At 32.4% G+C, this 18178-nt stretch overlaps 1 protein-coding gene across 2 annotated transcripts in view; it reads right to left on the bottom strand.

Annotated features, from left to right (window-relative positions):
• Positions 1–18178, bottom strand: part of LOC149420247 (UNC93-like protein) — a 265802-nt gene that overhangs the window by 196542 nt on the left and 51082 nt on the right. For both annotated transcript variants that reach the window (XR_016302721.1, XM_089636549.1), the window contains exon 3: positions 15787–15949. Coding sequence is in view for 1 of the 2 variants with exons in the window: in XM_089636549.1 (XP_089492675.1) it covers positions 15787–15949 (163 nt within the window). In the remaining variant the exon portion in view is untranslated. The remainder of the gene's footprint in view (positions 1–15786; positions 15950–18178) is intronic.

The following is an 18178-nucleotide window of genomic DNA, read 5'->3' on the forward strand; positions in this document are numbered from 1 at the left end:
TATGTATAAAATATACTTTAAAAAATTAACACAACTTAACCAAGGAGTAACTTATATGTATAAATAAAAGATAATAATAATCAATATAGGTATCAATGTGAAAATAGATTTAAGAAAAGGCTATTTAAAAAAAAGGTTTCACGTAATATTTGATTGGCTATTAACACTTTTTCTAATTTCAAAGTTATCTAAGTGAAAAAATAAAGATTTATTATTGACAAATTCGAATTAGTAATAATTATTATTCAAACACTTAAGGTGCTCCTGTACTCTAGATTAAAAAATTACTAGAATTCTTACCTAGAAATAAAGGTTTGTTACAAATTAATTTACTAACCCTCTATTTGTTTAAATGAATTTTTCCTTGTCCTTGGTAGTTGTGATGGTTCAATAATTTTCTTTAATTTTGCGGGTGCGATTAAATCAATACCATTGAGCTGCATAACAATGCAAGGATTAAAGGAAGGTGGTGGGAAATGCCACAGACTCATCTTTATCAGCTTCTTGTTTCTCAGTGCCTCTTCTTTGTTGGTCACAGCACACACATAGAGACATAACTGTCCTTCAAAACACATTGGATATGGATTGACTGCGACAGATGCACGATATCATCGTTTGCAGGTTTTACAAATACGGTTCAAAGTTCACCGGCGGTGTGTAAGTGTGATATTCTACTATTTGTGATACGTTAATCACTATTTTGATTAATCTTTACAACGAATTGGTGTACATTATGAATACCAAAAATATGCTTCAGATGAATTGAAGGTTTTCCTATTGCTTCGCTTGAGTAAAATACAACAAAACAAATACTCAATAAAAAATATAAATGTAAACTACTAAAAAAAATTTTTTCAATGGAAATGTATGAACGCATAAACGAAACAACTTTAAAAAATACAGTATTATGGCTAAAATTATCTGTGACAGTTTCACTTGATTAACTTTTTTGCTTTCTTATAAAATTATTTACAAAATAAATTAAAACCAGTTTTTTGCTTGAAATCGAACGTTTCTTGACTCCGTTTGTCAAGCGATTTTAATGCCTATTACCTACAAAATAAGGTATACCAAGAATAAAAAAAATAAAACATCTGCCCTGATGATGGACACTGCAATGCTGTCCGAAACGTTGGCTAAAGAAGGAGTTAGCGCAACACGGCATAATACCCCAAAAACAAATAACAAAAATAACAAAAATATACCAAGAATATACACATTTTTGGCTTGTAGCTTCCTCTTAATCAACAACAACGCCTTTTTGTACAATGAGGTTTGTCTGTGGTTGTTAGGGGTTTCAGGAAATTGAATTCGGAATCGGAACACATGTTTTAGGCAACTCAACTACGTATGAAGCAAATAAGCACTGCGTAGGTACCAAACTGGCGCCAAAACTTTGTTTAAATATGATTTTTTTTTTAAATTTGTTGTTAGTATAAAAAGCTGGTTGGATGGTCATTGGGAAGTTTTTAATTATTAATTTTGAATTTTGAATTATTTAAAAATAATATTTTTTTCAAGTTTTTTATATTGTCAAATATTATTTTAATTACTTTACCTAAATACCTTTACCTGAAGTGCTTTCATTAAATTGTCTCTTACTTTGTCAACATTATAGCCACTGTTCGCCGCGGCGCATTTAAGGAGTTCTGTATTCTCGACAATCTACCGAGGATACAGGCTTTCGCGGGGGTGAAACGGCCGGAAGAACTGTGTACTAGTGCGTAAAGACATTCGGCGCCAGAACAACTCCCAGTGAAGATATTTCAGTTGGGGAGTCGTTCTGTGCCGCACATTATCCTAGATTAATATCTGTGATAACCGTTCTCTAAGATTTCTTTTTCTGGATATGCCAGAGGGGAATACAGAGTAAAATATACGAGTTGTTTTAGATGAAAATTATATTACACAGTTACGTATGATCGTGACAATATTAAATACGTTTGCTGGCAATGAATTATTTGAATGTTTTGCTCATTCGCTTGTTTTTACATTACACCTAGTGAAGTATTCATAATATTCAACATACGTATTCCAATATTTCAGTGCTCGAAATCAGTGAACTATATAATTTTTATTTGGAGATTTTTTGAAAACATTAAAATACAGTATAACTTATTGGACTAGAATGGTTATATAAATAAAAACATTACAAAATTATAATGCATAATTTAATTATTTGGTTAATTAAATTTCAGAAGGAATATTACTCTGGTGTTTTTTCATTATTAATGTCGTCGGAAGGCAATTATATGGGTTTTATGGGGTGAAGTCTGTCGTATGTGCGCCTACACACAAGCTGCGCGACATGACAGATAAGGAGAGACTTCTTTGAGGAGACCCTTTGACTTCTCCAATTGGTCTCTCGATCCATCACCCAGCCCCGCAGCGGGAGGGATCTATACATATGTCGTCACTCCTGGACAAACTGATCCCTACATTTCTACCCATTCCTCACGCCTTTTTCCTTCCCAGAATATCCCCTCCTTTTTTCCTTAAAAATACCCTCCACACAGTATCCCGAAGATGATATGGACCCCTTAAAAAAATATTTTCATAAGGGCTTCCTGTCTGGTGTTATTATAATATATATATATATATTTTTTTATATTAACTCCACACAGGAGGCCCTGAAGAAAATAATTTCCCTCAGGGCCTATGTCATCTTTGGGGATGCTGTGTGGATGGTCTTTTTGTGGAGAGGAAGGAGTGAACATGGGTCTTGAAGAGTCCCATGTTGTAGGAGGGAGGAAATACAGAGGCCGGCAGTTCGTTCCACAGCCGAGCTGTTGAACTTAAGAACGAATCGTAGAAGCGACCCGTTCTCATGTGACATGTGTCAACTGTGTACAAATGTTGAGCACGCGTTTGGCGTGTATCCCGACTACGCACCGGTGCCGAAGGGATCAATGACGCTAGTTCCTCAGAGCATCTTTCATTGTAATACCGATAGAACAAGGACAGCATACCTACCTGACGCCTGTGCTCTAAAGATTGCAGTCCTTTTGTTAAGATTGGGGAATCTATCAAACGGACCGCCCGTTTTTGCACAGAGTCTAGGGTTTTTTTCAGGTATTTAGGGGCTCCGGACCAGAGATGGCTTCCAAATTCGACAGTAGGGCGCACGAGTACATATATGTTTATACGAGTACATATATGTATAATAATAATTTTTGGTGGATGGTCTAGAATTAAAGTAAAATTAATATACTTTTATATATATAATACTACAATCTTCTATAAAAATTGTTTATTAACAGATATGAGAATCTGCTAAAGCCGCTAGTTATGAGTTGATTTTATATTGAATTTCTTGTTGCTTAATGTTAGAGTTAGGGAGTACCTGAATCTTGAATTATGTAATCATTAGAAAAGATAACTTAAGCCATACAAGAATATAAGAACCATGTAATACCGTCTTCGTATATATTTAGGTATGATACTTGTTATTTAAATTTAATTTATGAGTTTCTTAAAAATTTTATCAAAATAAAATATTTTGCAATGTCTCATTAGTCGTATGTATTCAATAGAAAACTCAAAATGGACATCTATATAGTTACCACTAAATTCGTTTCAACTCCTATGTTAACGGTTTAACTATTTTAACGGTTGTCAAACTTAACCGATAACTCATTCATACGATATTATAGGGATATAATATATTGCATTCATACTTGCCACACAATCAAAAAAGTTTTGGTATCTACGCACCACATAAGTCACACAATTCACAGAAGTCTGAGTTTAGTAAAATAAATATTACAAAATCGATTCGCGCATAATAATTCTAAGAAGAAAAATGCTCTACCTACTTACGAACTAAATCTCCATATGTTTTGGTGTGGATAACTTTTATTAATAAAATTTTGTAACGACAGATTCTGCTATAATCTGTCGTAATCATCTGTATGAGTGTATGATGTTAGACATTTTATAAGAAAAAAGTTACATATTTTTTGAAGCTAGGTTAGCAGGTAATAGCCAATAGTTTTTCGTGGAAAGTCTCCGAAGTATGAACCCACGCAAAAAAATCTAAAACAGGCCTCGGAAAATATCGACTTATCTTTGTGCAGACATTTTGGATTTATATTAAATTACCAAAAAAGCGAACCTTTTTTCTTTTTCTTAGAAACCTTCTGTTCCCTTTGGTTAGAAACTAATAAAAAAATATCAAACGTAATTTCCCTTTGTATTGAACCTAGTCATTTTAATTGGCTTTTTTAATGGCATGGTATAAAGCACCAGAACAAAATCAATAAATTCTTAGATAAAATATAAACCTCTTGACATCATCACCATGCTATTTTGTTTATATACTAACATTTTAGATAGATTTTATTGAAATAGGAAGGTACTATTTTTAGTGATTAAAACGTTACTTCTTGACATTTAGTTTGTGTGTTGTTTTGTTGGAGCTCGTAAAAGAGAAAGATATAATAAACATATTATTATGAAATTAATATTATATAATATAGAAAAGTGCTATTTGGACTACCAGCGACAACAATGAAAAAACCGTAACACAATATTATGATACGAGAACGTGGTTCATTTGTGTTTTTCAAGCTCGTTCGCTTGGGACATCACAATTCCGTCGCCCAATAAATTGCGTGAATCTGAGATAGTAAATTCTTGAACAATAGAATAAATAGGTTGAACGTATTATAATTTAATTCTATTTTTAAGAAAATTAAAAAAAATATATATATAATTTAGCGAAACACGAGGGTTCCGAGGTAAGTTGGTTTTCAATGCAAGGAGGTTCTTTTTTTTACTCTGTTGTTTGGCTAAATACAACATGTCATTTTTTGCACCGAATGCTCTTAAACAAAAAAATTCAAGTACGATACATTCTTCACAATATTTGTTTCATAAATTAAAGTGTATTTTATTATTGGTTCAAAATTTAAGCGTGAATATATCAGTTTCAAGCATATGTCATATAGAACCATGCTATCTCAAAGGCAAGATGTACTTGTACATTGTATTTTTGATTGTACAACATATGCGAAGGTAAATTCTATAAAATTATTTATCTTTTTTACTTGTTCTATCATGTTGTATCACATCCCAAAGTTACTTCACTTTACCCCCGGACACTTGTATTAAAAGTGGTCGCTTTAAAGTAGGGGCTTTAAAATAGTCAAGTAAATAAAAATTATCGTCTTTCCCATGTTTCTAATGAAACTGGTATAGATTGCTTTCGTTGAAAGTTGTTTTCATATAATAGTTGTGGAAAGCGTTGAAGACTAACCTTTTATATCTCTAAGCGATGAACATGGGTAACATAGGTTAGTGTAGCGAAAGTTCTGATCTAAATGGTATTATCGTTAAGCTTCCGATAAAAATAGGTTAGATATCGCAGTTATACGAGGGTAAGCCGTAAATCCAGAGTTCCCAAATAAATTGGTATAGATGGGAAGTGATACGTTTGTTAACCTAATCAAATCGATAGTTTCTTGTAAAATATGTTTAAACCAAAAAATATCCCGAAAGAGCAACGCAATCGGTGGTCGTCATCATATTGAGAAAGAAAATGATTTATGAATTTTATTATTACTCGGTAAACTGCTTTATTATTCACAGAAAACGATCACATGGGATAGTAAAACGTTGAATATGATAATTTTACGGATCCACTTACTTATGTTCTGAGTGTGGGTGTAGGGATACTAGGTAACTTATGTGATTAATAGATATTCATGAATAAGGTCCCACGGTGAAGGAATAAAGTTAAAAAAAAACACTATACGGCCGTGAACAGTGGAATATAATACTTTGAAATAATTATTTGTAAAAATATTTTCAACAGTTCATTGAATTAACTTCACTACTTTGCCTTATTTTCCTGTCCAAATAAATTACAAAAATTTTAATGTGGTTTTAAAAAAAAGGAAAATATATTTACAATTACGCCATATTTTTTGGGTGGATACTTAAAATCAGCATTTTTTCTTTGCACATCTGTCCTGATTATAGACACCAACTAACGCTGTCCAAAAAATGGCCAAGGAAGGAAGTAGCGCAATACGACATAATACCCCTAACATAGATCTAGAATTAAAAGTAAACATAACACAATATCTACCATTTATTTACATAAAGTTTATTTTCGGTTTTGGTTTTAAATTCTTTAACATGATAATAAAATCTATTAACTAAAATCAATCAATGATTTAAAAAAACAAGGGAACACGTCAGTTCAGATTTTCCAGGTGTATAAAAAACACTATCATTTTTACTTTGCAATGAAAAATAATAAAATTTTGAATTATTCACTCGAGTGATTTTCGGCATACTATGCCAAGTTTTGCAAAACGTTTTCTGTGATTGCATGGCAAAATATAACATTTTTCTTTCGCTTTAAGAAAAAATTTATTTGAATCATTTTAAACATTACGTTCACGCTATCCGAAAGCCGGTGTAATTATTTCCTACTTTATCGATAGATATCTCAGTTCCAAATATCGATATATTAACTCTAGATATGGCGTGTCATACAAATTCGGTCGAATAATTCGGTCAACCAACGAGTCGTTTTATAACCAAACTCCCCATATGATTCTGTCGTCTCACTTCGAAAGGATAATATCTTGGGAGACAAATTTGGTCCTCACAGACCAACAAAAGATATAAAACAATTCTTCTTATCTGCGAATCCTGCGAAATAAAATGCTTTCTTTTCGATAAATTTTTTCGTAGCCCAATTCTTGGAACCAATAATTTTGGTTTCGGTGTCATGTCATGTGTTTTTAAATGTGAAATAAGTTGTTTGTGTAAAAAGATTTATTAGAATAAATAAAGCAGGAATCAAGATTATTTCTCTTGATAACAGTGAACGTATATATCTAATATTATACCCGTTCTTTGTGGCAAAAATATTAAATATCGTAATTTAGTGCATCCAATTTTGACAGTTGGCGAAACTAAATTCCATAACATATTTTTTTCATACAAAACTTTCGAACATCTGTTAACGATTGAAAAATAAGAACTTAAACAATTTTAACAATTATTTAAATTTCAAAGTTAATTTTCAAGTTCTGTCATTGTTTTAGTTCTGTTAATCAACTAGCCTATAATAATAAAATAACAGAACTTGATTTCCTTTAACAGAACCCGGAAAGGAATGTTCAAATTTGATGTCTCGTTCAAATTCTGCATTAGAACCCATCCATAGTCTTCTAATATATATTGATATTACTGATTATCAAGTAGGACATACATAATGTATAGAAGTAGAAAATGTTGACCTGAATACGGTAATTTCAAACGAACTGACTGAAATGATATGAAGTTTACAATTTTTTTCAAATCCCAAAATTCTATATACATTTATAAGATAGATTAAAATGTAAATATTCGTTTCTTCAAAATCTCAAATCTCCGAAAGTTCTTCACGAATTGCTTTGAATTTTTGACACAACTTTGCATTCGAATACGTGTGTGTGTTTTATATACCAATATTATGTAGATGTCATATGTGACAAGAAAAACATGATATTTTATAAAAACTGCGACATCCGTTGAAATCAACACGCACTATTGCTTCTCTATCTGCACAGGTAGATAGAACCACAGCAACACGTGGCGGAGTACAGCTAATATAAAATAAACGGTAATACCTATATAGGTTACCCACACACAGTTTAACCTCATCAACCTATTTTCTTTATTTTTTGTACTTTTTTCTGTACTATAATATAAACCACTGTAATCATTTGTAAAATGTGTATTCAAGAATAGACATAAATAAACAAATAAATAGGTGAATTTATTGGCTGAATAGCAATTCAATCAGTTTATATGTTTCCCTATTGAAGATCAGAGTTATGATTTTTTTTAACGAGGGCTGGATATTTCATAAAAGTACCTAATACTGGAAACATATTTCTTTTATTGAAGCAATCACTCAAGTTGAGTTAATTTGTAAAAAAAATCTAGAAATAAAATACAATTAAATTTAAATCTTAGCGCAACTAAAGCAATTTCGTTACCATTTCTGTTTCCTCCAAAGATAAAAGAATATGCATAACGTGAACGGCCTAACCAATAACGGCCTACCAATATAACATAAAAAACTATTCTCGTTAGATCACCATAACGTTGCCAGCTAGAAACTTAGAAGTTTTAACCTTCTTTTGATATCCCTTGCAGGAGAGCACCCAATGGTAGGCAGGAAAACACTTTTTTTAGATTTTCTTTACATCAATTTACTATAATCAAATACATTAAGCAAAAGGGTCTAATTTCCAAAGCCTTTAGGTGCGTTACTACCTATCAGCTAAACAGACTACTGATGTTCCACAATCACAAAATTCAGATTAAGGGTCTAATATTTTGGACGCTTAGATGGTTTGGGCATGTAAATCGAATGTAACAGAAGTCGGGGACGCCTGAGGAAGATATGGCACGATCAAGTGAATCAAATACTTGGGTCGGGCCATGTCAAGAGTGAGAATAATAGAAGAGTATGTATGAAACGATGTATTAATGTGAATGAGGCAAAACGTGTGTGCCAAGACCGAACTGTTTGGCGGTCCGTCCTCTATGCCTACCCCTGCGGGGAAACGGCGTGATGGTAAGGTAGTTAAAAAGGTTAATTTTACTATTTTCTGCCATTTTCTCCCACGTTATAGGCCTCCAGTCACTTTTTAAAAGAAAAACGAATAATTTGACCAGATTTTTAATAAATTAACAATATTTCCCATCAATAAGTTTTCTCCGTGTCTTTGCCTCATTCACATTCATACATTGTGTCATACATACTCTTTATTTTTGACTCTTGACATAGCCGACTTCAGTATTTAATTCACCTGGTCGTGGCATATCTTCCTCAGGCGTCTCCGACTTCTTGTTACCATTCAAATATGTGTCTTATTTTATTTTCCTTAAACTCCTCCCTTCGTTAATTCGCTCTACATGCCCAAACCATCTGAGCATCCCTTTCTTAATCTAACTCATTATGCTAGAATCTGCCTCGCATTCTTTCCGGATCTCCACATTTCTCACACAATGGTTTTCACGGTATTCAGTCTAATAAAACTAAAGTGTTAATTTCACAAAATTTGTTATATTTTATTATTTCATTACACTAGCCTTAAGAAATATATCGTTTTCTTCACTGCACAAAGTTATTATTCATATTGGTCATTACGTATGAAAGAATAAAAATTCAATGGAGTTTTCATTTGTATTTGTTCCTTAAGGTATTGGGTACTTTACCATGATATTGTGTAATGTTTAGATGTATATTTCACATGATTTACTTTTCATGATTGTTGACTATCAGCTTACGATTAAAGCATGTGAATTTAAAGCGCCTTTGGATGTAGATAATGCGTTAACATGTTTTGGATGGCGTCTAAGCCTTACTAAGTGATTTTGTACCACAACGATTATAATTAATTTAGATAACGGTATTGTTAACTTGAATCGGGAAGGCTCAAACATACTCAGAATAATGTCAAATTCACAGATATTACAGAAATCATTCATTCATATTTCATTTCGGGAAATGATTGAAACGAACATACTAAAAAAAGTTTTTTATGTTTTTCAAATATTTTTCTGAAAAATACCTAATTAACTCCTCGAGAAATTTTAAGATTGACAAAGATCCTTCAGAAAGATCCGATGTAGAAATTTTATCTCAATGTACATTTCGATGACATGATACATGGTTCCTTCCTTCCTGATAAAAAAGCTATTTTTTTAAAGTTAAATCAAATTGTTCGTATTCCTGTTAAAAGCGGGATTGTAAGCCATTAAATAATGAATTGGTAGGTATCCTGATAAACTTGAAGTAAAATACCAACGTTTTGTCACGATGCCCGAATACGTGTTCATAAAAATCCTATCATTTTTGCATTTCGTCAAGATATATTATTACGACAAAAGCAGGCGCGTGAATATTATGAATTTTCTAACACCTTTTTAGGAAGCGGCTTGCAGTCTCGTTTTTAACAGGACTGCCAAAGAGTTGAACTGATTCTTAATAAATCAGCAATACTCATTTTTTCTCCGTGTAATCTTATTGATTATGAAAATTAGAAATTTAAGGAGATATCTCAGCTACGCAGCAGAAAATCCAGTGCAGCACAAAATCCTAGAACGATGGAACTTTTTTGGCTAAAATTACTAGAGCACCAAATATAACACAATGTTTTTATCGATGGGAAGATAAAGAGTTTTAAAATTATCACTGACTTTAAAAAAAATAAGAATCCAATTCGTTTGTTCAACATTATTTTAATGTTTAAAAGGAAAAGGTTAGGCTATTTCGGCCAAAGATCGGAAAAGAGCGAATTTTTTTTTAAATTAAATAAAACTACTAGCACAGACCCATAACGTATTGCGGGACAAACTAAATTCTTGACGAATAAGTTACAATTTTGAAACCCAATTAAAGCAATTTCTGTTAACATTATATTTTATGTGGGTTATCACAATCTGTTCCAATTTTGAAAATGATATTTAACTCAAGACTAACAATGCGTTTTTTTGTTCGTAAATGCCTAAATGAACAGAATAATAACAAATTATGGACAAAAAAAAATAAAGTAATAATAATAATAAGTCTAGAAACTTAAAAAGTACAGTTTAAGTAAAGTTTCTTACAATAGTTAATTTAAAGTACCCCTGAGGTGAAGTAAAGTAGCATTGAATCACTGAAATTAGAAATACAAAGTTGAACACTTACTTAACTTTTCTTTCACTGATAACAGATTAGCATATTACCTATATAAGTGACGCCATAGAATATATCTGTATCTCTTTAATATCCCATTAGATGGTCGCCTGAGTCTTTGGTCCAGTTTCTATCGAGTCAAACAATGGAATCAATCGATAAATTGAATCACTGAAATTAGAAATACAAAGTTGACCACTTACTAAACTTTTCTTTCACTGATAACAGATTAGCATATTACCTATATAAGTGACGCCTTAGAATATATCTGCATCTCTGTAATATCCCATTAGATGGTTGCCTGAGTCTTTGGTCCAGTTTCTATCAAGTCAAACAATGGAATCAATCGATAAATTTCCCAGAACCTATTCCAGAGCTAAAAGGTCAAAAAACTCCGTCGATGTAGTATTCATTCACAGAGATGAATTCATGGATGCACAACTATTAAGCGCAAGTCCTCAAAGCAATGAATACTTTATGAGACAGATTTACCTAAGCATTTTCCACGCTGAATGCATTATAATCTGCACAGTTCACCTTCGAATGGAGAGATATTACTGTCAAATATTTACTACAATGAGAAATTCAAGTAATTTTTTTTACAATATTCATCGCCTCACTTTTAAGTTTTTCAAAGTTTTAAGTGGCGCCATGGGATTTTGCATTTAATGATGTCACTTAGTCGTCAATTTCGTCCGCGATAGGGTCTAGGCGGATTCTTTTACATCAGAGCTGAGCTGTTTCGTTTAGATTTTTTTTCTTTTTTCTTAGTTCGAGAAAAAAGAAACCTACATATATTATTAAGAATCCATCGGAGTTTGTGGGTCTATAAAAGTATATTTCAGTAATAATAATCCTCACAGGAATTCCATTGAAATGAGGATTGAAATGTAAACACACAACTATTATCAGAATAAAATGAATATGTGATACGTGTTAACAGGGAACAAAGGGTCCCGTTATTCCAGTAGATATTTATTGGATAATTTGTATAGCGCCGCTTAAGTGAGATATCACCTCAGGGGCGCTTTACAGTTGATGCAGGTATTACAAAATATAAATACTACAAACATAAGTGAAATTAAGTTAAATAAAATGAAGTACATGAAAAGGTGATGAAGTAGTGATAGCAATGCAATAAGTGATTGTATGTATTATAATATGTTTACACTTGTTGTGACCATACGGCAAGAGTGTCAGTAGGAATATAAAATATGTATTATTTTTTTTAAGTTTAAGGTGTAAAACACAATGGTCATTGGTACCTATATTTAAGTTTTGGCTGACCGAAATTCGGCTGCATAAACTTGAGTATTATCGAAATTACGGTGTACAACATTTCGTTTCCGTTACTTACAATTTCATCAAAAGCGGAGTTCTACCTCAGATATATTTTTGAAAATTTAATTTAAGAGAGCTGAGTTAGCGTTATTTCCTTAATCCTTCTTGAGACCATATTTTGAATAACCTTGAAGAGTCATCCGATCTGAAAAAATGATAAGGTTTGAAATAATTATAAAACGGAACTAAATTCATTCTGGATCACGATCTTGCTTCAAATTCCGTCACGATTGTCCTTACATTAGGTAAAATTTATGTCGCTATGCAAAATTAACATTAAATTGATTAAATTACTTTGCATCGTGCCGTAGCAATAAAAGCCATTAATGTTATTATTTACATGATTTATGTAAGCCATTAATATTAACTATCAACTTGACAGTGGAGCGACCGATTGAAATAAAAAATCTAGTTCAAGTGTCAAGTGTTTTGCACAGCGGAAACTAAACTCAAACATTCCGACTCAAATTCACACTTCAAGTCAACAAGTTTCAACACATGTCCATTATATTTGTATGTACCTGTTAGTAACACCTAAGCAACCTCAGAAACTATCGTAAGTAGTAGTGTATTTTCATGTAAATAAATATATCATTTTCTTTAAGACGCCTGTCCCGGTAAGACAAGATATCCTGGGTTGGATTCTTAGTTGTTACCATTATCTTTTTGTTTTTCCGCGTCTTGTTCTATTTCATGTTTTGTTTAGATTTATTAGTATTATCTTCTTCTTCTTCAATGTAACATTGATAAGTATAACCTTCAAAATAAGTTAAATGAAAAAGTCGTTCCTGAATTTAAAACAATGTTTCCTGATGTATTTTTACCGTTCACGGAATCCAATATTTTCATCGTGTTAAATTAAAAGTAACCCAGTTTTATTAAAAACATTCATCAAAGACCTTGGAGGTATTTAAAAAACTTACCTTTGATCATCAGTGCTTCATGATTTCCAATAAAGCAATCCAAACTATAGGATTCGTAACACAAGAACTTTTCATACCGTTGAGTCAATGAAACTAATTTATTGCTCCCTTGTGAGATCACAGCTAGAATTTGCATCTCACGTATAGTTTCCTATCTACACTCGTAACTTACATACATCGCTTGGAGAAAGTACAAAAGCTTCTTAGTTATGTTCAATATAAGTTAAGAAAACTTGTGATTATCTGTTACATCTGTTACGAAACACTAATTTCTAATCTAAAACTACCACTACTTTCAGCCTGGAGAACGATTGATGATATTCTTATACTTTAAAATTACTGAATAAATAGAAAAGTTTTATAAATGTTCGTTGTCAACAACTCCTAACGACATGGTGCATTTTCTTTAAATTTCGGAATGCTCTCTAGGTATCTAAAATGTACTACAAATTTCTTATTTTTGAAATTGCCGTTAAAAAATACTATTTTAGAAACTGATTTTGCATTTTAAAAAAAACATTGATTTAAAAAAAAATAAACTTATAATATCAAACATGAAAATGTTAACAAAAAACTTACCAGGACATTTTGACTAGGAACGTTCATAATTTGATATTTACTAAACATATTCCTTTGGTGTAGGTAATAAGTAATAAAACTGTCACATCACTTTTTATACAATAAAATACCGTTTAATTAATGAAAGTTGCCGAAATTCGCAATCATGCACTTTCACAATTTTATCCATGTAATAATGTATAAATATTTTATACAAACTGTGAAGAATAATTATTTATCTTTCGCATTATAGAAAAAAAAGATTAAAAAATACCTTTGTAATGTTTGGACGTCCCTGTCAGATCTGTCCTTCAGAGGCCATAATAGAATATGATGTTTGTGGCTAGTAATGTCCTTCCGAGTCCTGAAGGGTTAAATCTACTTGACTTCACCATCTTTTCCTCCGTGACAATCATAACTCCAACTATTCATTTCAGTCACCGCTAGCACAATTTCACCGAACTGTCAATACATATAATATGTAGACCTTTTCGATATATTCAAAACCTCTCCGTCTTTCATCATAGCAAAATAATTAGCTGTCTAAGAAACCGATGTGTATTTCTGTATTATGTTGCGACATAAAACATATTTTTGTACCTACTGATATGTAGTACATCATTATATGTTCTAATATATATTACATTTCTGCATTATGTAAAATTTCTACTTGTATAAATGTTTGTAAAAGCCCTACGGGCGTTCGATAAAACTATATATAAACCCTTCGAAGAATTAACCATTCGGAGGGATTTAAAGCAGAAAATGTTAAGTTATCTCCAGAGGGTTTCCATTTGAGGATAAGGACAACGTTGTCCAATTGAATATTCCATAGAATCCCAACATTTTTAATCTCTTCCAAAAGGTTCCTACTGAATACCTCGTCTCCTTCAATCGTGGCACTTTACTGAATAAAACTCCATTGACATAATCGGCGTATCTTTGTGACCTGCTCAGGCGCGGAAGGTTCACAGGTAAAAAGGTAATATTGCTTCACAGAACCTCGAAAACTGTACAAAGCCGTAAAACTGTTGACCACAAGTGATAAGTGCCCTCTTGTTGAGTTTAGCATCCAATTATGGCATGAAACCCATAAATACCTTATGAACCCTAGATACTGTGCTCAAGCGGCAATCCGTCTAATATATTAAGTTAGCCTAGCGTACGTGTTGAAACATGGAGTACTACAGGATAAAAAATAAACCAAAAAATGGTCTAAAATGATTTGGAAGAAAACTGATGTCGCCCGTTTTCATAAGACTGTTCGATCCACGAAACAGACAGGCCAATCAGTTCATTATTTGTTCAGGAAAGAGATTCAGTCGTTGAAAGTGTGTGATCGATTCCATCAGAAGTAATGAAAAATTGAGCATACTTCAGGCATACGGACAATACGGACGCTCCGATAAAATATTTCTAACGTTTGGTTTATGTAGTGAGATGGACATTTTATTGATAGCGGCTTGTCAGTTTTAATGTTACTTCCCTCCTACAGCGTATAGTTTCTATCGAACGAAGCTTCCAAGGTTTTATATTTTGGAGACTTCGAGTACTATACTTGGTTATATTCTTACCTGAAATTCTGAACCTCTTGAACGGTCACATCAGTTATCCAGAGATTTTAGAAAAAATGACAACTATACAAAAGCGCGCGTCCACAGATTTTTCCTTGTTCTGAGGTGCAGAACTAATATTATCTTATTGACTCTGTATCACGCAGTAAATGACGTAAAATATAAAAAAGTGTAAAATCTAATAATAAATAAAATTTATTAGGAAAAGCGCAGCAGCGTAAACACATATTTTATTAGATTTTATGTCTTGCCATCACGTTTTTACCAGGATTTTAATAAATCAGCCTTACTCATTTTAATCCGTCCATAAGAATAATGATCGTGATCTTAAAATATTGAACATTGATGCTGACATTTTACACGTGAATATTGTTAAACTAAAAAGGCTTATAATAAAACAACGATTATCGACACTAGATGTAATTTACATTTTTTATTGGAATGTAATTTTGTAAGTGTACATGTAACATAAATAAACCAGTATTAGTTCCATGGAAAGTAGACTTGGCATAAAGCTACTTTATCAGACTCGGAACATGTAAATATAATTTACAGACAGACGAAATGAAAAGTGGAGACATGAAACAGGATTTCGCTGCGTTCATTCAATAAAAAATATCTTTTTAGTTAAAAAACCCTGCGGACAATATCCCCCTCGATGAAACTAAATTCAATAAAGTAAAGAAAATTAACTCACCACGGTAAGATAAGTGCACTTGGCGCACCAAAGTGGTCCACCACCCAATCCAACCATCAACCCTGCAGGAATAAGGGTGAATGTTGCAGGGAGGAATTGCGCTCCTATGAAAGGCATGTAGGCAATGAAAGATAGCGCGATCGTCCATTTGAGACCCAGCCATCTGAAAAGAAAATAAATCATTATCATATATAATTTTCTAACCTATATTCAAATAACACAAATATTTAAAAAATGATTAGAAATATAATAAAAAAAATCAAGGCTTAATAAGAAAGGGATGGTTTGGGCATGTAGAGCAAATGAAAGAAAAAAGTATTGGAAGGAGTATATTTGATCTGAATGTGAATGGCAGAAGAAGTCAGGGACATCGGAGGAGGATATGTCACGATCAAGTGAACAAAATTTATTTTCACTCGTCCAAACAATTTTACAAAAATATCAAACCGTTCTAGCCAAAGACTTGGCACTTGTGTATCAAGCCCAAAGACATATTATTTTTATTGAGACTAAGAACAGTGATAAATCTTAGCTGAAATAAACCGAAAGAGATATATTTTTGAAGTGAAACTTCTTTACGCGCGTCATGCAATTTCGAGGACCGGAGTAAAACCGACTCATGACCGAAACGAAAATGCGGGTACCCCCACCACCGATTAAAGTTCATTTGATCTAGTCAAAGTTTTGAAGTAACATATAAATGCTTCTTAGCTCATCCCGACAACTGGCGTTGGTGGTGTAATGGTCAGCATAGTTGCCTTCCAAGCAGTTGATCCGAGTTCGATTCTCGGCCATCGCACATTATTTTTTTGTTTTTAACGCCTTTTTCATTCAATATCTTATTTTTTAGTAGGTCAGAACATTTTTTAAAAGAAAATAATATTGCAAAATAATAAAAACACTTATCTCACTGTGATAAAACATTACTCCGCTAGAGCGCGCTTTGCGTTATTGTGTTGGATTAAAATTATTATCTAATCCGTATATTATGATAATTGTATTACATTTATTTAATTAATTTATTTATTTTGATAATATGTAATAATTTACAGAAAAAAAAATTAAAACTATCTCCCTCTGATAAAATATCCGTTCGCTAGAGCGCACTACGCGATCTTGTGTGGGATTCTATTTCTGTACATTGTACATTATTTTTAAAAATATATTATATTTTGGGTGTGATGTAGGTAACATTATAAAACATAACAAGCTCTCATATTTTCAGAACCTACATAATGTAATCAATTTATGCGGCTTTGCTTACAGTTGGTGCTCAGCGTGGTTGGCTTTCAATCAGTTAAGCGAGGTTCGATTCTCGGCTGTGGCATTTTTGAAGTGAAACCTTGTTGAGGTGGGGGAGCCGCTCACGAACGTTCTCTCTCTTCTCTTCTTTCCTCTCTCTCAGACACCAGCGAACTGCGCCACGCCAAGCATCAGCTGAAACTAGAAGTTTCACTTCTGTCTTGCGTAGGCTTGACACACCCACTTTTTTTATTAGTCGACAGTCATCTGTAGTCGTTTTTACTTACATCGGTAAAGCAATGTCATACATGCATGCAATTGTTTTTTTTTGATTGCACTATTTATTGTAACTTTATTATTTATTTATTGTTTGGGGTCTAAGTCGTTGCAAAACAATGATTTTTCAGTTCCAAAAATTTTGTAAGTGTGTTATAGGACATGAAAACATATCGATATTTTAGAACTTACTTGAGAGTGAGACTCAGGTACAGCAAAATATATTTGAGGCAGAATTTCATTGTGAGATGTGTTTTTGTAAAAGATAAAAAATATTGATATTTTACTAAACAAACACACATCTTCTAAGTGCACATTATATCTTTTGTCTTCAAAGCAAATCTACACCTTATTTTTATGTTTATACTTAAACCATAGAAATGTTATGATAACTACGTTAATGCCACACACAGGTTTTCCCTTTGTGGGATTTTACACTGTACACTATATTTTTATTTGTATTACTGTTACAATGTTGTATCAAAACATTTATCAATTTATTTCTTTACATTTCAACTTTATATATTTTTTTTAACTAGATTTAGTCAATGTCATAAGTTACATATGTATGAGACGATGTATGTAAGTGAATGAAGCAAGAAGTGTCTACCAAAACCGAGTTGTTTTTCTACATATCGTCTCTACGTATCCCTGCAGGAAAATGGGGTGAAGGTTAGATAAAATATAATTTAAAAAATACTATCAGTCAATGCCGTGAACGAAGACTAGCGTCGAACCAGCGACCTCTATGTTTCGAGTCAAGTATCTTAACCACTAGGCTACAGGGAGATAGTCATTAATTTAAGTTTTTATGGTAGAACACAATATGCCTCTATCAAAGTCCAGTCTAAACCAGTCCAGTTTAATATAATAT

This window comes from Hesperophylax consimilis, chromosome 10, assembly GCF_061612785.1.
Source record: "Hesperophylax consimilis isolate HC1 chromosome 10, BYU_Hcon_1.0, whole genome shotgun sequence".
NCBI lineage: Eukaryota > Metazoa > Arthropoda > Insecta > Trichoptera > Limnephilidae > Hesperophylax > Hesperophylax consimilis.